Source organism: Varanus komodoensis, unplaced genomic scaffold (genome assembly GCF_004798865.1).
Source record: "Varanus komodoensis strain SLA01 unplaced genomic scaffold, ASM479886v1 scaffold66, whole genome shotgun sequence".
NCBI classification, from domain to species: Eukaryota; Metazoa; Chordata; class Lepidosauria; order Squamata; family Varanidae; genus Varanus; species Varanus komodoensis.
This window is the reverse complement of record NW_025336296.1, coordinates 2,856,811-2,880,604: the sequence shown is the minus strand read 5'-3', so window position 1 is coordinate 2,880,604 and position 23,794 is coordinate 2,856,811. Positions and strand designations below refer to the sequence as shown.

General features: G+C 45.1%; 1 protein-coding gene across 1 annotated transcript in view; it reads left to right on the top strand.

The window, feature by feature from the left end:
• The window catches only part of LOC123033695 (potassium voltage-gated channel subfamily KQT member 3-like), a 63,987-nt gene extending 40,559 nt beyond the window's left edge, over positions 1–23,428 (top strand). The window contains exons 3-9 of the mRNA XM_044450421.1: positions 15,322–15,412; positions 17,497–17,623; positions 18,534–18,706; positions 19,722–19,874; positions 20,298–20,408; positions 21,678–21,773; positions 23,300–23,428. Coding sequence (XP_044306356.1) covers positions 15,322–15,412; positions 17,497–17,623; positions 18,534–18,706; positions 19,722–19,874; positions 20,298–20,408; positions 21,678–21,773; positions 23,300–23,428 — 880 coding nt within the window. The remainder of the gene's footprint in view (positions 1–15,321; positions 15,413–17,496; positions 17,624–18,533; positions 18,707–19,721; positions 19,875–20,297; positions 20,409–21,677; positions 21,774–23,299) is intronic.
• Positions 23,429–23,794: the final 366 nt, after the last annotated feature.

Genomic DNA, 23,794 nt, shown 5'->3' with positions numbered 1-23,794 from the left:
CAGGTTGGGGCAGTCTGGATTAGACAGTGTGAAAGGTAAAAGTGGTTGTGTATCACGGCTGAATTGTTTTCCCCGCCTCATTTGAGCCAACACCTTCCCCTTGTGCTTTTCTCCTATCCCTTCATAATATGCTATAGCAAATGTTTTCCAAGAAAGGAAAAATACAGATGTTGGCAATAGCTGGTGCAGATGTCTGTTACTGCAAGAGGGAAATGGAAATGCTTATGGTAAAGGCTTGGTTTCACTTCTTAATGATGAGTGGGCCACAGACTTGGCCTTTGCATCCTTGGAAGAGCTTCAGAATTGAGATGAATTTAGGGAGTACTTCTCCAGCAAATGTTCCTAACTCTAAAAATGAGAACGTATGTTGTCTTAACTGCAATTCTGTAAACCAGAATTACAGAAATCAAAAGGATTCTGTCTTATGGACTGTTGTAAACCCAGAGAGCTCCAGCTTCAGGGCAGTGTAGAAATGAAATAAGTAACAGCAACAACCACAACAATAAATAACAATTGGAAGGAATAAACACATAATCCTTGTTTTCATCTCATTGTTGTTCCCTGGGCTGGCCCAGCCTCTTGTTCCCTTTGCCTGTCTTAATATGGGGAACATTTCTGCTTCCGCCTGGAATGGGTGCAGGCTCCAATTCCTGCAGACTGACATTCCTGCCCTGTTTGGCTTCTCTCTGCCAGTCCCTGCATTACTCATGTGCCTGAACTTTGATGGGACCCAATGCAGAAACGGAATGCATGTGGAAGGAACATGGAATATTAACTGGAAAGGGGTGTGGGGAAAGGAGGTGTGGGTGGATTGCACTCTGGGTGATTGAGCCCTGTGGCTTGGAGGCTTAGGATCGTCTTATGGAGGATGGGAGCAGTAGCCGTCTCTGCCGTCCCGTCACCTTGTTCTGCTCTGCATTCTCGCTAGACCAGATTTTTGCATGTCTCAAAAAAGCATTTTGGAGGAAGAGGGAAGGAGGCTGGAACAGAGGCAAAAAGGTTCTGTCCAGTGCAAGAAGGCTCCACAAGAGCAGGTGCTAATGAGGCCAAAGTCTGTCCATTTGCCAAATAGGCCTCCCATGGGAGAAAAGTCATACTTAATGCAGATTTCTTAAAATTGTTCCTCAGATTCAGAAACCTGCTTTTTAATTTTTTGGAATAATCTTTTTTTAATCACCAGTTTGGAATTAGGAAAGATTTTTGTTTCACTCTAGTTCAGTCGCATTTGTCCCTAAAGGAAAGCACATGTTCGTTCCAGGTACCAGCCTCCACCTTGCAGCTGCTTCCACCTTCAGCCTTGGGTTAGATCACAGACAAATGTGCTTCATGTCCAAACAGGGATCTGCATTTGGATTCAAGGCTCTGTCAGGGCACCAGAAAAAGCATTGTTGCTAAAATGAATGGCTTAGCTCCAGTTCAGCCTCTGTGTGAGGATCTGAATCTGGGTGCCCAGCTCTCTGTTCACGTCCTGTGGCTCTTTGCTATTGGTGGCTGGTGAAAGGCTGGGTTGGGACACACAGCTTGCCCCATGCCCCTGCTATCAGAGGAGTCCATAATAAGATGCACAAGGGAAGCTGCTGCATGGAGTAATGTGCAGGGACATGCTCAGAATGTGTGAATGCTCCGTGTGATGACATGCCAGGCATTATTGGATCAGCCTTGGAAAGAATATGAGCCCTCAACAAGCTTGGAGAAATCCAGCATTTTCCCCACCTTGATGACCCTGGGAGCCAGCGCTGCTCATCAGCAATGTTACTGAGAGCCAGGGTGGCGTGGTGGTGAAGAGCATGGGACTGGGACTCAGATGATCCGGGTTCGAGTCCCCACTCAGCCATGGAGCCAACTGGGTGACTTTGAGCCAGTCACAGGCTCTCAGCCCAACCTACTTCACAGGGTTGTTGTTGTGGGGATGAGATGGAGGAGGAGAATGATGTAAGCTGCCTTGAGCCCTTTGTAGGAAAAAGACAGGATAGAAATCGAAAAACAAAACAAAAAAAAAACCCCAATACTTCCATGGCTGTGTGAATCAACTACACGCTGCCCAGGGCCTCAGGGCGAACTGGAAGGGACCGATCCAGTGGCAAGTGAATGCTGGAGAAGTTCCGAGGTTTGAGTTATGAGATGGTCAGGATACCTTAGAAGGATCCGGAAGCCATGAACTGATTTGTGCGGAGGGCGATTCCCCACAAGGCCCAGCGGCTGTGAGGTGATTAGCCCAGAGGGGAAGGCTCCAATTAGGACCTAGCTTCACCATCTTGCCATCTCCGGGGTGATTTGGTGAAAACAGGAAGGGAAGTAACTATAAGCGAACTCCATCGCAAACGCTTCATAATTAACAGAGTCGATTAATTCAGGCATGAGACTGTATACATGCCACATGGGATGCATTGCAGGCCTTTCTTCTGCATATTAATAATCCATGTATCACACCTCACTTGGCTTTGGTCTCTGAGTTATTGCTACCCATTAATTAACAAAGCCTCTTGATACCTAGACAGGCTTGCTATGCATTACAACAAGAGAAGGAGCCAAGCTCAAAGGGAACCTGGGTTCGGCAAGCACCCGCAACTTCAGGCTGTACATGTAGGCCAGGAGTCATGACCCCCGGTTGTGGAGGAGCATCTCACAAGTTTTCTTGGGAACGAATCAATTGGTGCTGAAGTGTCAGCTTGGAAGCAATTTTGGAAGGCTGATTAAAATGACAAGAAGAGCAAGAGACTGAACAAGACAATGCTTCTTTCTCAGACTCCTGGTCCATCAAGCCCAGGGAAAGATTGCCTTCAAGTTGTTTCCACAGAGGACCAAGTCCCATCAATCAGAGCCTGGTGCAGATGAGAGAAATAATTCTGAGCCTTGGAACTCACTCTGAGTATCAGAACTGAATGGAGCTCACAGTACTTCCGCATGGAAATCCACTCTTCCGTTCCTTCCAAACTTTCTTCATTTAGCTTGTTCCTAAATCGTCAGGAGTTAAGAGCGAGCAGTGAGGTGGGCAGGTTTACTGGTGATTCCAAATTATTTAGAATGGTTTAAAAAGAGAACAGGATTGCAAATGTCCACTTGCATCTAAATTAAGTTTGATAGCACTTTCGTTACTGTTCAAGAACCTCCACAACTTCAGCACAGTGCTGGATCCAGGTTCTGGAGGGCTCTTAGGCAAGACATCCCCAATGGACCCCTTGTGTTTGTGAGTCTAGCTTCTCAGAACTATTATTTATTTTATTTGTTAGATTCTTATCCCGCCTCATTAGCCATAAGGATCTCATAGATGGCACTATTGTCACTGCCAACTATTGTTCCTCGTCTTTGCTTGGTAGACAGGCTGAAGGCCAGAAAGCTAAAAGGCTGTGGTATCTAAAATTCTTCCTCTCACTACCACTGCTGTCTGGGGCAGTGTGAGAGAAGCTGAGCCAGCAGGGTGCATGGGTGAAGAGGAAGAGAAGGTCCAGGAACTCCTATCAGGAGGTGCTTGGCAGGGACCTGGCCTTGCTTAGCCATGATGCTAACTCTGCCTGAGCACCACTTAGAATTACTCTCCCTGCTCCCTTCTGTGGCCTAGATATGAGGAATCTTAGATAGAGGAGTCTTCTGGGCACAGCTCTTCATTGTAACCAGAAGATTCTTCACCTTGTCTCTGCAGAAGTAAAGGAAGTCACCCACTGCTTCAGCATCTTCTCCTTTGTCTGCCTCCTTGGTTTCATTCTCCAAGTCAGGATCGCTGAAAGCGATCCTCATTTAGATATGCAGAGTGACACCTCTCTCCACTAGGAATTTCAGGCTGGGTTCCATTGCAGGAACACCCAAAATTGTCATGATAGGACCTGGAATTAGGGCTGACATCACATTTCTCCCAGAGAAAAATGTTGCAATGAATGCAGTGAAAATGTTGTAAGATTTTGCTCTGGTGCAACTTCTGATATTTGCTTTTTTGCAAACTCTTTGCTGGATCTAAAGGAAAACACAAAATGAATTACCAAATGCCAGTTTACAGGGTGGCATTTGAAACTGTCAGATATGTTGTGAGTGCTATAGATATATGTCATTTGTGCCCCTACACAGTCATTTCCTGGCAAAGCGCACAGTGAGAAGTCCAAAAAGGTTGACCCATAAATGCAGGCTGCAGGGTCAGTGGAGAGATATGAGTGCCAAGTAACAGAATAACACGTCTTCCTCTAAGGAACAGAGAGTAGCTGTGCAGGCATTTGTAAAATTTGCACCAAGGGGCCAAGTGCCATCTAATATGGCCACTTAGCTTATCTTTTATCATTTGGAACTATTTTTACTGTATTTCTTTCTGATCCTTTAGAAATACATTCATCACCATTTTAAAGTTTGAAAACTGAATTGGAGCAGGATACTTTCAAGTAGGAAATGAAGCGTGTGTGTGTGTGTGTGTGTGTGTGTGTGTGTGAGAGAGAGAGAGAGAGAGAGAGAGAGAGAGAGGGAGGGAGAGAGACTTAAGGCTGCAATCCTATGTACAGACATCTAAGAAGAAGTCCCATTGAACTCAATGGAACAAAAGTTTGGTGAGATGCATAGAGCTGTGTTGTAAACCTTGAACAAATTCCTATGTTAGTGTGACATAACCCCAAATCTCTACAACTCGGTGCTTTCAGGACCACTTCTCCTGTGCAGGGCTGAGGGTAATGCACTCCCTGCACCTTTACTCCATTCGCTGGTAAAGGGAAAACGTTTATGGAGTGCTTTCAAAGCAGAACATGTTATAGTTATGTTTATACCAGTGGGGAGAAGTCGGACAGGCAGACTTCAATTCTTTCCTTTCAAAAGCCAAAGGTTTTTTTTTAAAGGCAGTGGGAGGAAAAAAAAAAAACTTCATTGCAATGAAATTTAGTCAAATTTCCTTAGTCTGTGTCTTTTTGCACTGCTTTCACAAATGTTAGGAAAAGACCTGGAGCCTGAAAAGCTTGTTAACTCATTTAGTGAACTGAAATTGTGGATAACCATAAAGAAGCCTACGAAGTGCAAACTGGGTTGCCTTGTGAAAGCTTACAAGATTATCATCCATCATGTCACACCAACCCAAAGAAAAAGCCAATTTAATTCACTTGTCTTCTAAAGGGTGACCTCACAAAGTGGCCCACTGCCTGGAGAAACATGGATGAGTAATTGCCATGAATCATAGGCTTGCATGTTGTTTCTTGCCCAGGCTCTGGGAAAAGAAAGTGTATCTGCTTTAGGAACAAGGACTGAAGCTGACACAGTAAAAGATTTATGGCATTGTTTATGCATCCAATGAAAATTTCTGGGATGTGCCTCATTTGATGGCTCGTTCGGCCAATTGCTTGTGACGTATCAGGAAAGTGACTTCTTGCAAGTTGCTCTTTTGTCTGGAAAGGGGCGTGAAGATGTGGTCTGAATAGCTATAGGTACAAGGAGCTGAGAGGAAGTGCTGCATGAACCCAGAGAGTCCTTTTGGGTAAGACAATATATGGGCTTAAATATATTCCATGTTTCGTAGGTTCTTATTGCAATTGAGTTTCACAGGTAGACTTCCCAACCCAATGGCAGCATTACTCAATTACTTCCCTAAAGTTTGTAGAGAAGTCCTAGAGGGTGGGAACCTTAGGGGGCTGGTTTTTCCTCCCTTGAGGAGATCTAAATTGAGTCATCATGTAGGTTGGCCTCTATCAGAATGGCAGAATGGCTATATCATTTGATTTCAACCACTTTTTAAAGTAAGGGCAGCATTTTCATTTGGAAGGAGCTCTTCTTGTTTCAGTTTAAGCTGAAGAAGTCGTGAGAACTGAGGCCATGGCAGCCTTCCCCAGCTTGGCACTCTTGAAAGGTGTTGGCCTGGAATTCCCATCAACCCCTGTTCCCTCACAGCCAGTGTGCTCTAGGCCATAACTAGCAGAGGATGTGATAACAGCTTTCTTACGCTCTTGGCAAGTTGGGTCTTGAAGCTTCTTTTCTCCCTGGGGCTTAAGACTGTATTCCTTGACCTGTTTGTAGCTGACTCAAGCACAGTCCTGGGGCAAACTCAAGACAAATCCATTCAGCAAGGTCATTGGGCGAGCCAAGGGTTAAAGCACAATATTATTATTATTATTATTATTATTATTATTATTATTATTATTATAATAACATTTCTATGCCGTCCCTTGCCGAAACCTCGGGGCAGCTTACAACATGATAAAATACATTGAAATACAATAGTACATAATAAATTACCATTAAATATAAAAATACAAAAAATACATTGATTTACAAATACAAAATTAAAATTATCAGTATAAAATAAAAATATAGGATGAGAAAGAGAAGGAAGAAGAAGTTGCCCAGGCTAGATCATATGTTTTAACAATTGAAATGATGTTTAAATAAAAAGGTCTTTACCTGGCGCCGAAAAACCAGTAACGACGGTGCCAGGCGGACCCCTTTGGGGAGTGAATTCCATAGGTTGGGCGCCACCGCAGAGAAAGCCCTCCTCCGGGTACTTACTCTCCAAATTTCTTTCATGGAGGGTTCCCGGAGAAGGGACTCTCCTGCAGATCTCAGAGGGCGGTCGGGCATATACGGACATAAGCGCTCGTTCAGGTAGCCAGGACCCAAGCCGTTTAGGGCTTTGTAGGTCATAATCAACACCTTGAATTGGGCCCGGGCTTCAATGGGAAGCCAGTGAAGCTGACGGAGGACTGGAGTCATGTGAGCATAACGCCCCGTCCCCGTCAGCAACCTGGCAGCTCTATTTTGCACCAATTGAAGCGTTCGGACTGTCTTCAGGGGAAGCCCCACGTAAAGCGCGTTACAGAAGTCTAGGCGGGAAGTCACCAGCGCGTGTGTCACTGTCACCAGGCAGTCGTACTCCAGGTAGGGGCGCAGCTGATTAATCAGTCCAGAGAATGGGCAATCCAAAAGCAGGGTCTTAACAGGAATGCAGAGGTCAGCAGCAGAAGAGAGCAGTTCGGGAGGAGCAAGGTTTCAGGGTGCTGGGAGCAGAAATACAAGTTTTGTTCCAGCAGCTCCAAGGGCTCAGCGAGCCGAGTCTGCAGCCCACATCCAGGCACAGTTCCAGATCACAGGGACTGCTAGTGCCCCTACATCTGAGGAGACTGGCTCTCTGGTAGACCTTTACTCACAACTGTTCTGTAGTGGTGGTTCTTGATGCATGTGTTTCACCTACAAGGGGCAGCCTGGGTCTTCACTTCTGATTCGGGTATGCCCTGTAGCTGGGTCAATTCTCAGCCTCCCTGGGATTGTATGGCTCTGATGGGCCCTGCCTTGGGTTCCTCAGAGTCCAGTATTGGAGGATCCAGCGTGGCTTCTCAGGAAGTGCCGGCGATATCAGCAGTATCCGGGTGCAGGGCTCTATGTCATCTGAATCTTCACTCTATGGGTCACTGGCTCTTGGTCAGGCATGACATGAGCTCTGCCCAAAAGCTCCTGGAGCCTTAAAAATCATCTTCTGTGTTGCAAGTACTTAGTTTTGTTAGAACACCCATGGATACAAATGCATTGAATTTTAACAGGATGCCACTTAAGAAGTACTCTCTGTCAATATGCAGAAACTCCTTTTCTAGTCCATACTGAAGAAGACTTGAAATACTTCCTGTATGATCAGCTCTGGTACTCATTTGGTTGCATTCTGCAAGATGACTTATTTACAGAGGACTGCCCTCTGCTTGAAGGGCTGTGCCATCCAAGACCTTCAAATAGATACTTGGGCTTTCCGGAACAACACACATGGCCGGACGGGTTGGTATGCTCCATTCAGGATCCAAAATATGTACTCTTTTTTGCTTAACTGACTTAGAAAGCAGAATGTTTCTCTCCCTAGTTTAGATGTAATAGTGCACTGTAAGATGCAAGACTGCTTAGGCAAAATAAGCTCTTGACAGATTGGGCCAAATGGAACTGCTGAGAAGCAAGCTCAGTACATCCTGTTCTTTTAAGAGCTGACAGCCTCTTCCTGAAAGCTCATCTCTAGCAGGTGGACGGGATGCAACGTCTACTGAAGCATCAGCATCTTCGTGAAGTTGGTTGGAGCATGGCTTCCTTGAATGCTTTTAAGGCAGCCATTCCCTGCCTTGGGTGTGCAGCTGCTGTTGACCTACAACTCACATAATCCTCAACCAATGGACATGCTGCCTGGGGATGATAGGAACCGTGAGCCAGCAATGTATGAGGGTCCATTATTAGGAATGGCAGATTGCTTAGGAATGTCTTCTGCACTCATCATGGGTGCAGCATTTATTTCAGGGGTTCCCCAAGCAGCATTTATTCCAGGTGAGTGGTAGATGTATTAATGCAGCTTTGCAGGCTGAGGATGCAATCCCAGTTTGGGGACCCTTTCAGGGGCCTCCTTCCAGCAGTGGGTGGGGCCAAAAGTTAAAGGATGGGAGCATAATATGAAAAACATCAGCATATTGTAGCTTTTGGTTCTAACTGCCAGTAACCAAGTCTCAGGCGGGGCGTTTGAGCCTTCTAGGATGAGGGACAAAACTTCACATAAGCAGGAAAATTACCAAGCCATCAGTGATTGGAAGAAAAAAGAACCAGGTCAGGGGAAGGGTTTGGCATTTGGCCTTTGGACCTGAGGTTCTGCACACCTATACTAAGGACTCAGTAACTACTTGTTTGTGCTTAGCTTACAACACATTTTCACCCAATACAAAATCCAGTTTTTTAAATGCCTCTAGGGAATTATTTCCACTCAATTTCATCAGCTGAAAGATTCTGTGTATCTGCCATGGAAACCCAGCAGATCACAGAAGGAACTGGGCCATTTCCTAGCAGGATCATGTGGTGTATGCTTCAGTGCTCACTCTTTATCAGGAAAGGTCTCTCTTGAATAATCCTGGCCCACATTCTTTGCCTTTTGGGGATGTCGTGTGAAATGGTTGTTGGAGTGATTAATAGATTCAGAATTTTGCCACTGGAACTCACCTGGGAGATCCTCTAGTCCAACCCTCTCCTTAGTGCAGACATTTACCCCCCAAAATTTTGAAACCTGGGAATCGATGGTAGGTAACCATGGACCAGGTTCTGACCATGCCCTTTTCTGCAGTCCCCACAACTTCCTTCTGCTGCCGAGCACATGAAGTGTCACGATGACCATGCAGTAGACTGGAACCCAGAATTGTTTGGCTGGAGAAGTGTCAGTCCATACCATGCTCCACCAAAGCTTTCTGCCATGAAAGGAAGAAGTTTTCGTTCATTCGTTACTCTTTCACATTTCTATACTGCCCAATGCCCAAAGCCCTCCAGGCAGTTTATGAAGATTCAAACACTAAAAATACAATATAATCAAATAACATAATATAAAACCAGTTTCAGATGAAAGTATAACAATGCTATGCAATCAGCAACAAATCTCAGGAGCTGCTAAAGCTCTATGATTTGCTATCAAATGCCTGGAAGTGGGGGAAAGTCTAAACCAAAAAGATGGCAATGTAGGTCCAGGCAAGTCTCATGGAGAGAGTATTCCATACTGAGGGTGGGGGACACCACTGAGATGGTCCCTTGTAGCCATTCTCCAAGCTTACCATACATCTCATTCTTAGTAAGATCCTCTTCGTCTCCCAGCAGCCAAGATGACTGACTGGTCAAGCGGTTCTTCTCTCTATGTGGCACGTGGTCATCAGCATCATTTCTTGTCATCATTTTCACATTCCAAACTCCAGGTCCCATTCAGGACAACAGACTTGATGTATTGGGAATTTAGACTATAAAATGAATACAGCAGCCTTACTTTCTTCAGTAGCATTCTCTGCTGGAAGTTTGATAAAAGGGTCTGCCTTTGGAAATGTCAACTTGAACAGGGAGAATGCAGCTTGAGGTATTAACATGTCAACTGAGTGAATGGCAGTGTTGTATATTCTGTTGAAAATCATTGTCACCAATTCTGGCAAACAATTTCAGGGATATAATCAAAGCAGCTCTGGAAAAGGCTGATATTCTGCTCCGAAGATTTCAGCATCAGTCTTCCTCTAAAATACTGCCTGCTTATGGATGGCTGCTCTGCCTTCTTTGATCCTGATGAATTGCTGGTGGAAATACAGGCAGGAAGACAATTTACCTAGGTACAATATATGGCATTGTTGAAGCTCAAGTATTAATCAGAGTTCGGAAGAAGCGAAGACTACTGTGCTGCTACATCAGAGTTCACCTTCAGGAAAGGGGTGAATCATCTGCTCTGCTCAGAATTCACATTGAAAATGGGAACACCACTGAAAGTGTGGTGCTAAGCTAGGAATCAGAAGTCTTGGACTCCAATCCAGGCATCAGTCAGTTGGCCTTCTTCAAAGACATCTTCTTCAGAGTCCCCATCTCCACATCTGCAGTATAGGGATATACCTATTGCTCTACCTGCTTTAAAAGGTGGTTATAAAGCAGAGGCTTTTTGGGCTGATGGCCTCTTTCATGGTGAAATTCCTTTGACCAAGATGCGGTGGGTGGTAATGCTTGCCCTCCCTTGCAGTGCCACAGTTTAATTAGAGGCAATTATGCATTGATGGTTGCTGCCAGACGAATTAGGGCATGGCTGTGCTTCTCTTTAATAAGGGAACTGTGCAACACGATGATCAATCATCAAGCAGAGTGCCCTTGAGATGGAGTGGCATGAGGAAACTGTTCATGAAAGAATGCAGTATCTATTGAACTTCCTAGGTGGTGGCCCCAGGTGGATCACTGTTCTTTGTTGATGCTCCTGGAAGCCCCATACCACAAGAGTTAGGGGCCTTCTCTGTTAGTGAGGACTTGTGCAGACCAGAGGCGTTCCCATCAGGAAATGCCACACCTCTTTCTCCCCATGAGTCAATGGAGCTTGCGAAGGAACAATGGGCAATTATCCTGGACAAGTAAGCCTAAAACATATCATGCAGCACTGTATGAAATGCTATGCTCTTTGGTGTGAATATGGTGGGTATGTAAAAGTGCCCTTTGCCCAGACCTCATAAGGGAAAGCCCAAGGATAAGTGGGGAAGATGCCAGTCTGGCAAGAAGTTGGGTCAATGAGGGGAGAAGAGCAGCTCAGGAAACAAGGACAGCAAAGATAGGTATTTCAGGACGTTGGACAGGATCGAGAAAGCAGAGGGCTAATCCCAACAAGAGCTCGGTCTCAAATGAGCCATTGTCTTTCTTCCTGGGCTTGGCTAACGCTTTTGAGTTCTGCTCCCTGGCTAAGGTGTAAAGATCCTTCTGGGGCCACCCTCAGGCCAGAAACATAGCAACTCCAGGCCCAACAACTCCCCAGTGACATTTCTTGCTTCAGGACTTGGTTTCGTGGCATGTAGGCCTTTGGGTTGAGGCTGTCCATCTCCTCATGAGGTCTTCAGTCTCAGAGTATCTCAGGCTAGGACAGAGGTGGGCAACTTGAGAAGGCCAGTCATCACCCTTGGACTGATCCAGCATTGTTCTTCTTCTTATGTTCATTGAGTCCTTTCATAATTATCAGACACTTGGATATGCTTAGCAGAAAATTAATGTTTTTGGACAATTATAGGACATCAAAACTGATACTTCAATGATACAGACATATGCTTATTTAGGCGGAAAAATCGTACAACAGCCAGCGTGGCTGGGTGGGGAATACCAGCAGACAGATGACTTTTTTCCCTTATCTAACCATGCATACAGTTGAACACTTAAAAAAAAGACTAAGTTTATTTTCATTTTTGCTAAATTTCAATTCCTGGTCAAAGTAGTTGGAGTCCACAATCTACTTTGTTCCCTCTGAACCTAGATATTTGCTGCCTCCCTGTGGTCAAAGCCAAGCATTCGTTTTTCCTTGAGTTGATTTTGAGACATAGGAAGCGTCAGGATTTTCCATTTCTTTCCCTACCCTCTAGTTTGCTGTTTGATATATGACTGAAGATCCTGAATGGCACTTACTGGCCCATGGAGTCCATGCATGGAGTTAGATGGGTGGAAGGGGCATGAAATACATTTATCTGCCCTTGATATCTCCATGCCAGGTGTGTTGGACCACTAGTCCCATCATCCACAGTCAGCTTGGATCCAATAAACTACAGAACAGTATGTGGATTAAAGCTACCCTATAGGCATAGTTCCACAGCAGGTACATGATCAAAATGTCAAAAGTCTTTTTTATTATTTATTGCCCAGTGACCATACTTTTCTGGTCAGGCTGACACCAAAGAATTGAGGCCTTTGAATTGTGGTGCTAGAGAAATCTCCTGCGAGTCCCTTAGACTGCAAGGCGATCAAACCGGTCAGTCCTAGAGGAGATCAACCCTGACTGCTCTTTAGAAGGCCAGATGCTGAAGATGAAACTCAAAGACTTTGGCCACCTAATGAGAAGGAAGGACTCCCTGGAGAAGACCCTGATGCTGGGAACAATAGATGGCAAAAGGAGAAGGGGACGGCAGAGGATGAGGTGGCTGGATGGGGTCACTGGGGCAGAGGGTGTGGGGTTGGGTGGACTCCAGGTGATGGCAGAGGACAGGAAGGCCTGGAGGAATGTTGTCTATAGGGTCGTGATGGGTTGGACACAACTTCGCGACTAGCAACAACAAACCATACTTTTCTGGTCAGTGTGCGGACGAGCACGAGCAGCTTGATGGAAAAGCAGGAACCATCTGCCATATTGAGGAATGTCCTCCCTGTGAAGGCAAATGCTTACATGGATGGGTCAAGATCGTGCCTCCTGGTCTGACCCACATCCATGTGCCAGCCTTGCATCCCACTGTAGACACCTGCTCAGGGACACCAGTATGTGAGTAGCTGATGAAACGTGGGCCTCTTTTGCAGACAGTAGCATGTTGTGCGTGGATATTGTGGAAAGCTAGCAGGGGAGGCAACAGAGTGAGGCCAGAAGGTAGACCGTGTTTAATTTTGTATTGTACATGACAAAAAACATAACCGAAGTAGTTAAAGGAAGTAAAAAGATAAAGTGTACTAGAACATTATTACTATTTGGGATAAGGTTTAAAAAGATCCATCACATGAATTATGTATGAATTATTTATCACTCTTGTTTATATTTAACAGAATATATAATCATGGTTGAAAATAATGTGCATAAACAAAGGATACCCAAAAATACATATGAAGTTTATACTTAAGGCTAAAGTGCAAAAGTCAAAAGGTTCATTAAATTTTCTACCCACTATGTTATGGCTGGTGGTCATTTATACTTTCAGTGTGGTAATATCAGTCTTTTAGCTGTCAAAAGGATAAAGAAAATCCATTTATATTCACCTTGCATTAAATTCCAAGGGACAGGTAGGAACACAGATATCCTTAAATATTAAAGAAGTCTCCATCACAAGAGTTGTCTGAATTATTACCTCTGCCTAGAAAGAGGCTGCCATTAGACATTTCCAAAATGCATGAAGAGGGAAAGCATTAGGAGCATTAGACCTCCAATAATTGACTGATATAACTAAGCCTTTATCAAAGAGAAGTTGTTGTCTCCAGTATACTTGGAACATCAATTTTACTGAATTAATTATGGCCTAAGATCCAGGATCCCTTGTGGAATTAATAACAATGGAGCACTCCATTATTGGGCAAAAAGGGTTATCATCCACTTCATGATTCCATTCTTGTTTGAGACTGTGGTTGTTGTATTTATTCCCCAATAATGGATATTTATACACATGAATTGTAGGCTGATGTCAGTAGGTGGAAACCTGTTCTCCACTCCGTATTCTGAAACTATGTGAATGAGGCTAGTTTGTTCCTGAAATGAAGAGCTGTCCTTTGTGACATTTCCTAGAATATCCACCAATGACAGCCCATAGTTGAATGGAAATATCGGAATGAACAGGAAATTACTAAAGGGAACAATTTCTTTTTGCTTCTCAACTGATTTACCATTTCTTCACATATTCAGCACTCTTTTCAGGATGCTTAATATTTGGGAAGAAAAATTAGGGGAAGGTTATGCAGGAAGTTTTTCATTCTTGCTTAAAAACTTTAACCAAAAGTAAGCTTTGTTCCATCACATGGTAGCAGAGCCTTTCCCTCAGTGTGTATGCAAAGTTGTTGTTGTTGTTGGTCGCAAGGTCGTGCCCAACCCATCATGCCCCATGGACAACATTCCTCCAGGCCTTCCTGTCCTCCACCATCCCCTGGAGTCCACCTAAGCTCACACCAACTGCTCCAGTGACTCCATCTGGCCACCTCATCCTCTGCCGTCCCCTTCTTCTTTTGCCATCAATCGTTTCCAGCATCAGGGTCTTCTCCAGGGAGTCCTTCCTTCTCATTAGGTGGCCAAAGTATTTGAGTTTCTTCTTCAATATCTGGCCTTCCAAAGAGCAGTCAGGGTTGATTCTTTTAAGATTGACTGATTTGATCTCTTTGCAGTCCAAGGGATTCTCAGTAGTCTTTTTCAGCACCACAGTGCGGAGAGCCATGGTCAAATGCAGCTCCATGATGTACATACAGTTTCTAACTTGCATATGTCAGGAAATCTTAATTAGCAGGACCAGGAAAATGTATGTTCAGATTTGCTGGAGGATACTACACTCAGTCTCAGCAGTTTATTGGCAGAACACCCAGGGACCCCTCTCTGACAGAGAGAAACAACAGCATTATCAGGTAGCCAGTATTTGGAACTGGCAACAAGCTTCCAGAGCATATGCAGAGCTTTTATAAGTTGTGGGTCATGTACACAGTTTTTAGGGTGATGGTGAGGGATGAATGAATACAGAGGGCAATACAAGTACAAATAGAACAATGTAAGGCTAACATCAGAGAGGATGTTGCAAAGTTTACAGTGATATAGAGTGATTGAGTGACTAATAATAGTTGAGTGACATGAATCATAACAGGTCCCAGGAGCAGGTTTTAATATCCAGAGGAAGGTGATTGAATTAGCACAGAGAGAATCTATTCAGCACTGCTCCTTGCAGCCAGAGAGCTGGCGGGAAACTGTTTCACTTGTGGATGCACAGTAGCTGAGAAATGCATCAAGTTGTTTTAAATCGGAGACTCGAGGCACACGTGAGCATTCCTGAGCGGATTACATGGTCTCACCTATTGATTCTTTGTATTGTGTAGCCTCTGGAGCGTGCATGAGTTGCTCTGCAGGAGACTGCATGAATAATGGTGCCTTTCATTCCAAAAGGTCAAAATGTTTTACCTAAAGTCTAGCAAGTAAGAAGCTAAGACCTGCTCGAGAGCAGAAGGAAATGCCTCATTTAAGGGAACCCTTTGGACACTGGTTTGCTGTTCTGTGGGCCAGTTGCCTTAATTCAGTGCAACAACAGTGATCCAGCTTTTGTTATGTGTTTGTGAGGCTCCTCTCCTCTCCTCTCCTCTCCGCCATTAAACTTGTAAGGAACTGTTCTTAGAACATCTACTGACTTTCTGTTTTCCTCATATCTTCTTTAGGTTTCTGATAGTCTTGGGATGCTTGATTTTGGCTGTCCTGACAACGTTCAAGGAATATGAAACTGCTTCAGGAAATTGGTTACTGCTGTTGGTAAGTACAGAAGGACTTGGAGGGGGCTGAGGGATTGAGGAGGCTGATCAGCCCAGGTCCCTGAGCAGCTTCAACCCCCCTGGGTACTGAATACAAATTTTAAAGGGACCTTGTTCAGTTTTTCTGGACTGTGTGACTGATGGAGCCTTTGAGGGAGGGAGCCTTTGGAGAGCCACACTTGGAGGCTGAGCTTGTAGGAAGAGCTGGATTCTTGGGCTCGGAGGTGGTGCAGAGGTCCTTCCCAGAGTGTGATGTCTGGTGCCCAACAGGATCTTCAGGGAGATGCTGAGCCTCCAGGCCAAAGAATAACATCATACCAATGATGATTGTGATGATTCCCAGGTATGAGGGGTCTTCTCTGATGCAGCAAGCATGGGAGTAGTACTGCTGTTAGCAACTTGGGGTATGATGCTTGTAGATACATCTCCCAGGACTGCTGTTATTGATAATGGTGCCAATAATGAGAAATGGCAAGGGGGCTTTTGGTTTCTTTTTAGGGGACATCAAGAAATGGAGCATCTTGGCAGTGTGGCGTTCGGGGAATATGCTGCTTGGGGGCATGCCTTGTGTCGGCAGTGTTTAAACTTCAGTGAACTTTTATGCAGGTGCTTCTTGCCCTTGAAAGATGCTCCCAGGGATTTACACAGAATATCAAGTTAGCCCATGAAATAAAAAGTTAGAGAAGTTGGACCTCAGCCCACAATGCGTCTGTGTTCTGAAGAGGTGTGGGCAGGATGCGATGTGAAAGCATGAAGGGGTGTGTTGGAAGGGTGTCCTGATCCTTTCACGTATCCCTCCTTTTCAACTGCAACACCGCACTGCCTGCCCCGCCACAAGACTGTTTTACCCCCAGCAAGTATCTCAAATACCAAAGCAGTGGGACCCCTCTCTGAGCAGGACTGTATAGGATTGCACTGTTGCATTCTCCTCTTATTCAGTGCCACAGAAAAGCGTCTTCTGCACTGAGGCACCATCAGGATAGTGAAGGGTCTGGAAGAGGGTCCTCTGACCGTATAACCCATCCTACCAGCTAGTGGTTTAAAAAACAGACAGGCATGGGCCAATTCACAGGGAGATTCATGTTGCAAAGATGCTTCCTAAGGCAGTACAGGGCAAGGACAGTGTGGGGCAGCTTTGTTAGTCCAGGCAGTCCATCGTCCTCATCTGGATTTTCACCTGAAAGATTAAGGAAAAGTACGGAGGGCAAGGAAGCACAATTTGGGGCATATTGGTTAAGGCATCTGTCTAAGCTTCAGCCTAAGATTTCCTGGCTTTGTGAAGCCAATTTGAGATAGTCTTAAGACTTATTTCTGTGCATCTTTAGACCTGAAAAAATGGCCTACAAGACACTCCAGCAAGAAACAAGCCCTACATGTTACATAAAAAGTCATGGTGTTGTGAAGAAACAATTGAACAAGCTGCTGTTCATTGAATCATAGAACAGTAGAGTTGGAAGGGGATCAGGAAGGCCATTGGGTCCAGCCCCCTGCTGTTGCAGGACTCCAAGTTACACCATCCCACTCAGATGGATGTCCAGTTTCTTTTTGGATGTCTCCAGTGTGGGAGGGCCCACCACCTCTCCAGGCAGCTGGTTCCACTGCTGTATTGCTCTGGCAGTTATGAAACCATTCCATTCCTGATATCTAGTCTGAAGCTGGGTTGCCACAACTTGAGCTGTGTCTTACACTCTGGGATGGGTGAGAAGAGATATTGCCCTCCATCTTTTGCTGTTCCTTTTCATGGTTTCTAAAACCCAAACTCATCATTGTGAAATACCAAGACTGAGTTCAGCCAACATGATCGACAATGGTTAAAAACTATCTTGGCATTCTGTACTGTTTGAGCCCAGCCAACATATACATTGGATGTGTACATTTTGTGCATGGATGTGTGCATTTTGATAAATACACAAAAACAGGCAGAAGTGCTTGTGAAAAAACAGAAGAAGAAGAAGAAAACAGCACTCATCATCCAACATCAGTTGGAAAGAGCTTCCAGAGGGAATTCAAAGAACCTGGACTCACGTTTTGCTGGTGTACACATAAAACTCCTAATTTTGTAATTTCTTTCCCATTTCCGTGTAGGAAACCTTTGCCATTTTCATCTTTGGAGCAGAGTTTGCCTTAAGGATCTGGGCTGCAGGCTGCTGCTGTCGATACAAAGGATGGCGAGGGAGGCTGAAGTTTGCCAGGAAACCATTGTGTATGTTGGGTAAGGACAACTTTTTGTGTGGCTGCTTCTCCTCAAAAAGAGCTGCAGAACCAGGAACCCAGAAGTCAGATCTAACTGGCATTGGTTCCACTCTGACCTGCTGGGGTTCCCAGATGGCCACGCCCATTCCCTAGCCACACCCCCTTTTGTCAACCTCACCCCTTCCTGCTGACCCTCCTTCCTGATCCCCAACCACACACTGTTGGTAATTCCCTGGCTTTTCTGCACCATTTTTCCTTCTAAAAGGTTGATATGAAAGACTTAGTTACTAGTAATAAAGATTTAATTAAGATATTATGGTATGGTTGGTATTTTTTTCCTTTTTTTCCTTTGTGCCAATCCATGGTGCCTCACTTAGTTGTAATGCAGCCCCAGAGGGCTTCTCCAAAACTGATTTTGGTCCTCAAGACGAAGGAGGTTCAACTCATCTGATTTAATGGAGATCCCCTGTTACATCCTAAAAATAACCCCCATTTTAGTGAATTTCTTGAGCCTCGGTTGAAGTGCCTATGACCTGGGGAGCTTCTCATGATATAAATAGAGGCACATCAGAACTTAAACATCTCCCTTCAGTCTAAAGCCATTCAGACCTCAGTGGATATCTTAGCAGTGGAGACGCAAGACGGACACAGGCAAGGCTGGCGGATGGGCAGGCTGTAGGAATGCAGCTGCTGTTCAGCAGCTCCTGGAAACACGCAGCAAAACAAACCAACAGATCAAACCATCCATAAACAATTAATAGTATCTGCCGGAATGTTAAAAGAAGCCTGCGAAGACGGTCAGAAAGCAGAAAGCCATTTTCCTTTCCGATCCGGCACCAATAGGACCTTCAGAGAAGACATATGCCAGCCCCGGTTGTCCACCTTTCTTGTCAGGATTTGTTCTTTGGTTGCATTGTTTTGCTCCGCAGATATCTTCGTACTGATCGCCTCTGTGCCAGTGGTGGCTGTTGGCAACCAAGGCAATGTTCTGGCGACATCCCTGAGAAGTCTCCGTTTCCTTCAGATCCTGCGGATGCTGCGGATGGACAGGAGAGGGGGCACCTGGAAACTTCTGGGATCGGCCATTTGTGCACACAGCAAAGTAAGTAACGGAGGGGGCTAAAGGGGCACAGCACCCACTTTTTTTGTTAAATCAGGGGTGCTGACATCCACAAACTTCCTGTTTCCCCTGAGCTTAACTCACAATAGCTTGTGGGGTGGCAGGATGAATTTCCCCAGAAGCCAAACAAAGTTATTTGTTGGAAGGAAAGGACTTTGGTGTGTCCTGGCCTAGAATGGGCAATTAATTGGCTGAGTCCAGAGTGCTTCGTAAACTACACTCAAGGGTAGAGTGTCCTTGGACCATGAGTTGCTGTTGAAACTTGAGTCATCGCGTAGTTTGAAGTCAGCTGCATGAACAACCTAGGTAGGACCTCACGGTTTGTTTTGGGCTTCTGAAGTGGGTTGTGAACTGTGGGTTGTGTGTGATGAGCAAACCATGGTTTGTTTGTCCAGCTGAGTTGAGACAAGATATAGGCCACATTCCAACAATTATCCAAAGCTGTTGGATATACAAAAGACCTGCTTCCGAGGAGGTGAAAATTCCTAGCCCTGGTCCATTGCTATGGGCTGCCCGCATTTTTGGGCTCTTCCTGGGAGTGTGGCCCTCCCAGTGGACTGCCACCACCCTGGAGGGAACCAAGGGCTTGGGAAGGAGAACGGGATGCATAGCAATGCAGTTCTAGAGGGAATCCCAGAAGTAGCAATTCTGGCCCAGATCCTGACACAAGTGAGTGATACCAGACTGAAACTAGGAAAACTTCAGAAAAATAGGAAGTTGCCTTCCACAGAGTTGGACATCCATCCACTTTCAGCACTGACTGATAACTCTTCTCCAGGGCTTCAGGCAAGGTTCTTTCCTAGCCCTATCTGGAGATGCTTGGGATTGAACCCGGATCCTTTTGCATGCAAGGCATTTGCTCAGTCACTGAGCTATTGTCCCTCCTTCCAGTGATCAGGGACTCTGAAGCCTGATCTGAACTAGGAGTTTCATGGTCAAAGGCCAGGAGTCAAATATTTCACTTCTGTTTATAGCAGTTACCCTGTTTCCCTGCTAGGAACTCATCACTGCCTGGTACATTGGGTTCCTGACACTGATCCTCTCCTCCTTCTTGGTTTACCTGGTGGAGAAGGACGTGCCTGAAAAGAATGAAGAAGGGAAGGAGACAAAAGAATTTGAGACCTATGCTGATGCCCTTTGGTGGGGACTGGTAAGTGTCTACAGTGACCACATTGGATGAGATTGGTTTTAGATCATTCATCTGAGCATTCTGGAACCTTTCTAGATTTTAGAATGGTTGTTTTATCATTTTGATGTTACCTGTATTACCTTGGGTTACACTGTGGAATAAGAAAGGAGGAAATTTCAATCTCTTAAAAAAGAGTACAAATTTGCAAAATATGTCTCCTGCAACATCTTCTAAACAAATTGAAAACCTTACAAAAGCATGACCGTTACATCGCTGGGGTTCATGTGGGAAATATTTCTGCAGGCTCTCAGAGAAGATGAGGTCCAAAGTTCAGAGATGGAGCAACTGGAATTGGAATCGTGGAAATGAAATGTACAAGAAATATTTTGCTTTGATAATGTGCTTTGTCTTTCTAACAGACTGTCCCAAACTTTCTCCCCACAGATTACACTAGCAACTATTGGCTATGGTGACAAAACCCCCAAAACATGGGAGGGACGCCTCATAGCAGCGACGTTCTCTCTCATTGGAGTGTCATTTTTTGCCCTCCCAGCAGTAAGTTCTGTTGATGACCTCAAGATATATGATATATGAGAGTGGCTGGAATTAGGGAAGGGCAATTACCCTGAAAGGCACTAGGTTTTTTGAGTGTCTCATTCAAATATCGCCAAATGCCCACAGAGCACCTGCCTGGAAAACTAAAATGCATATCTGGAGAGAGAGTAGAAGAGAAGTCTGGATTGAGCATCCTTTGAAACTGTGCTTTGTGTAGTCATGGACAGACCTTGCAAGTTCATTTCAACCAATTCCTTCTTTTTCCCATCTCCAAGTCTGTTTGGAGCTGATGTAGGCTTTGTTTTGTTTTGTTTTGTTTTTTGGAGTTCATTTCATACAGATTTTATGTTCATATTAAGAAAAAGATTTGCATGTTTGCCTGCAGTTTGCAACTGGCATGCATTTTATGGATGGAATCCCCCACTGACAAAACAGCATTTTAAACACATTTTTGGAATGTGTGCCTTGTTTGCACACTTCATAAATCTGCAAAATTTTGATGTAGTTTTTTCAATTGCACAGAATGCATTGCAAGTTCAGAACTGAACAGAGTTCCAAATGCAAAATGTTTCTCATCTGCATCTGTTTCTGGGTGGTATGGTTTGGAGAAATCCATCACAAAAGTCAAGGAGCAGATTGCTTGTGCACCACAGATGAGATGAAGTCTAAGTGAATGCAGCTGGAGCACTTCCCACCTTGGATAGGCAGCATCATGACCAATCCAAACTTCCAATCACACACCACCCTTGATTCTTGCTCCCCTCCCTAGCTAGAACAAACCAAGCCCCTTCTTTTCCACATTCAGGGCAAAGAACCATGGAGAAACCTTCTCCCATTTGCTTTCACTCTGAAAGTTTCAGCAGTGACCCACATATTTCTGCCCAACTGCTCAGGTAAACATTGGAGGCTCTGTTGTGGGTGCTGCTACTCACAATGATGCTCTGGGTATCTACCAAGGAAAGAACCTTCTTTATCTTGTCCTCCACCAGCTTTAGCATAGTCCTTCCATGGTGCTCTGCCTTATGGTTTGTGGAACATACCAGGCATTGTATTTTGGCTAAACATGCATAGGATTGCCCCTGAAATGTCTTTAATGCTTTCATGTTTCCTTCTGTTGGTCTTTTCAGTGTTGTTTCCCTTGTTCCTGTATTGCTTTTGTTTTTGCATGATTGTAATTTTCCTGGCATATACATTTGATTTTGATAAATACAGGCAGGCAGATATAAAATATATGCTGTTTGAAGCATTTTTCCTCAACTTTGCTTTCAGGGTATTTTGGGATCAGGACTGGCTCTGAAAGTACAGGAGCAACATCGCCAAAAGCACTTTGAGAAAAGAAGAAAGCCTGCAGCCGAACTCATACAGGTCGGTCTGCTCATCACACACAGTTTGAAGTACACACAGTTCTTAGGCCCTTTGAAAGCCACAGGGGTTGCCTGCTCTCAGATCTTTTGGCAGAGGAAATGCGGAGGAGCTGTTTACATTTCACACATCTTTTCATGACATACAGGAACAGACTAGAAGCCTTTCCATTTTTTCCCCCCAGAAAAACTTGCAAAAGTAGGGCTGGACCAAAGGTCTCCACTGATAACTTAACAGGTTTTCCATGCAGTTCTAAGTTTTCTGGGAAATGAAAAAAGCTTTCTCTGCAAAAGTTTTCCACTTGGAGCATTTTAGCAAATCTGGGAAAAGATGTCTGGTGATGGAGGATGGGGAGACACTGCCCTCCTCCTCTTGAGGGAGTGGGTGCATTTTGGGGCAGAAACAACATTCACCGATTCTCCTCCTTGCTCTGGATAGATGCCATGCTTTGCTTCTCCAGCACACTAGAGGATGGTACTGTTCATGATGCCGCATCTTTCCAAAGAGCATTCGAGGAAGATCCAACTCTGTGCTACTGCATCACTTCCAGCCACATGAGCAGAGTTTGTGCTTCAATAGCCAAGTCAGCATCTTGTGCCTCAAAGATAGCTACGTATCTCTCCCACCAGACACCAGAGAGCCCTAAAATCTCACACTGCTATTCTGGGTGGAAGACAGGGCCTTTCTGTCTAGGAGGTAGAAGGCAGCACCAGAAAAGGGCTCTTGCATCTCGTCCTGTTATTTTGATTTTAGACAGAAATTTAGAAACATATTAACCTACAGCATTTGCCTCGAAGCAAATGGGTGGGGGGGAGCCTCAAGTCCCAGGGCCACAGGTCTTAGTCCAGCCATCCCTGGGTCCTGAAGCAGCCACAGCCCCCTCCTCTGGCTGCCCTCCTTTTCCCAGCCACCGTTCATTTGGTGGTTTCCTGTAGGGTTGGATGCAGCCCCCAGCATTCAAGGGCATCCTCTTGTGCTTGGCCATCTTGCACATGCAGCTGAGCCAAGAGGAAGTCTGTGAATGCTCACAGAATGAAGGCTGTACAACAGGCACCCTTCCTCCATGGCAGGTGCAGCTGCACAAATGGTGCTTGCACCTGATGTGGGAGAAGGATGGCGCTTGAAAAGCGCATGGGGCCAATGCTGACGAGCACCCCATGAACATCAAGCACACTCACCAGAAACTCAGGCTCAGGGCTGCTGCGAGTGGACCTGAGTCCAGGGAGCTGAGCTCAAGGGATCCGACAGATTCCCACCTCCGTGCAGATTCTTCATGGACGCCTAGTTCCCTGTGCATTTTTCCACCTTGTGAATGGTCAAAAAGCCTCTTTTACACACGATTCATTGGCATGAGGAGCTGTAAGCTATAATTTTGGTAACGCTGGTCTCATTGCTTTTGCCTTTGGTTCTTCCGCTTGCCTTCAGCCCTGCCTACCAAGAGCTTCAGCCCTCACACTCAAAGCAGTTCTGCACCACTGATGCATGTATTTTCTGTCCACTAATGTGGTCCCTGCTTTTGTGTTCTTCAGGCTGCCTGGAGGTACTATGCTACCAATCCCAATAGGATGGACCTTGTTGCCACTTGGAGATTTTATGAATCAGTTGTATCTTTCCCATACTTCAGGCAAGTCTGTTGCTTTGAGCAGTTCTCAGTATAACACACAGTCCATTTTTCGGGTTCCATATGATCATTTATCCAGGTAGAACATGAGAAGAAAGCAATGGGGAAGGGTCAGCTGGGTAGCAGGTGGGCAGAGAGACTACTGTGTACTTGTAATGATGGCAGTTCTCCGAGTGAAGATCTTTATGTGGACAAAATGGCACCACAGGAAATGTTAGCAGGTTGGAAGGTTGGAAGTCCTACCAAAACTTTAGGGGGGAAATCATGATTGGGTGGGGAGGAAGCCCACTGAGGAGTAAAACCATGTCTCATGTGCATGGAACACAGTAAATGCTGAGAAATTAAAAACAGGAGATCAGGAGCAGGACTGGAATGGAGTATTGTCAAAAAGGGCATGGCTGGC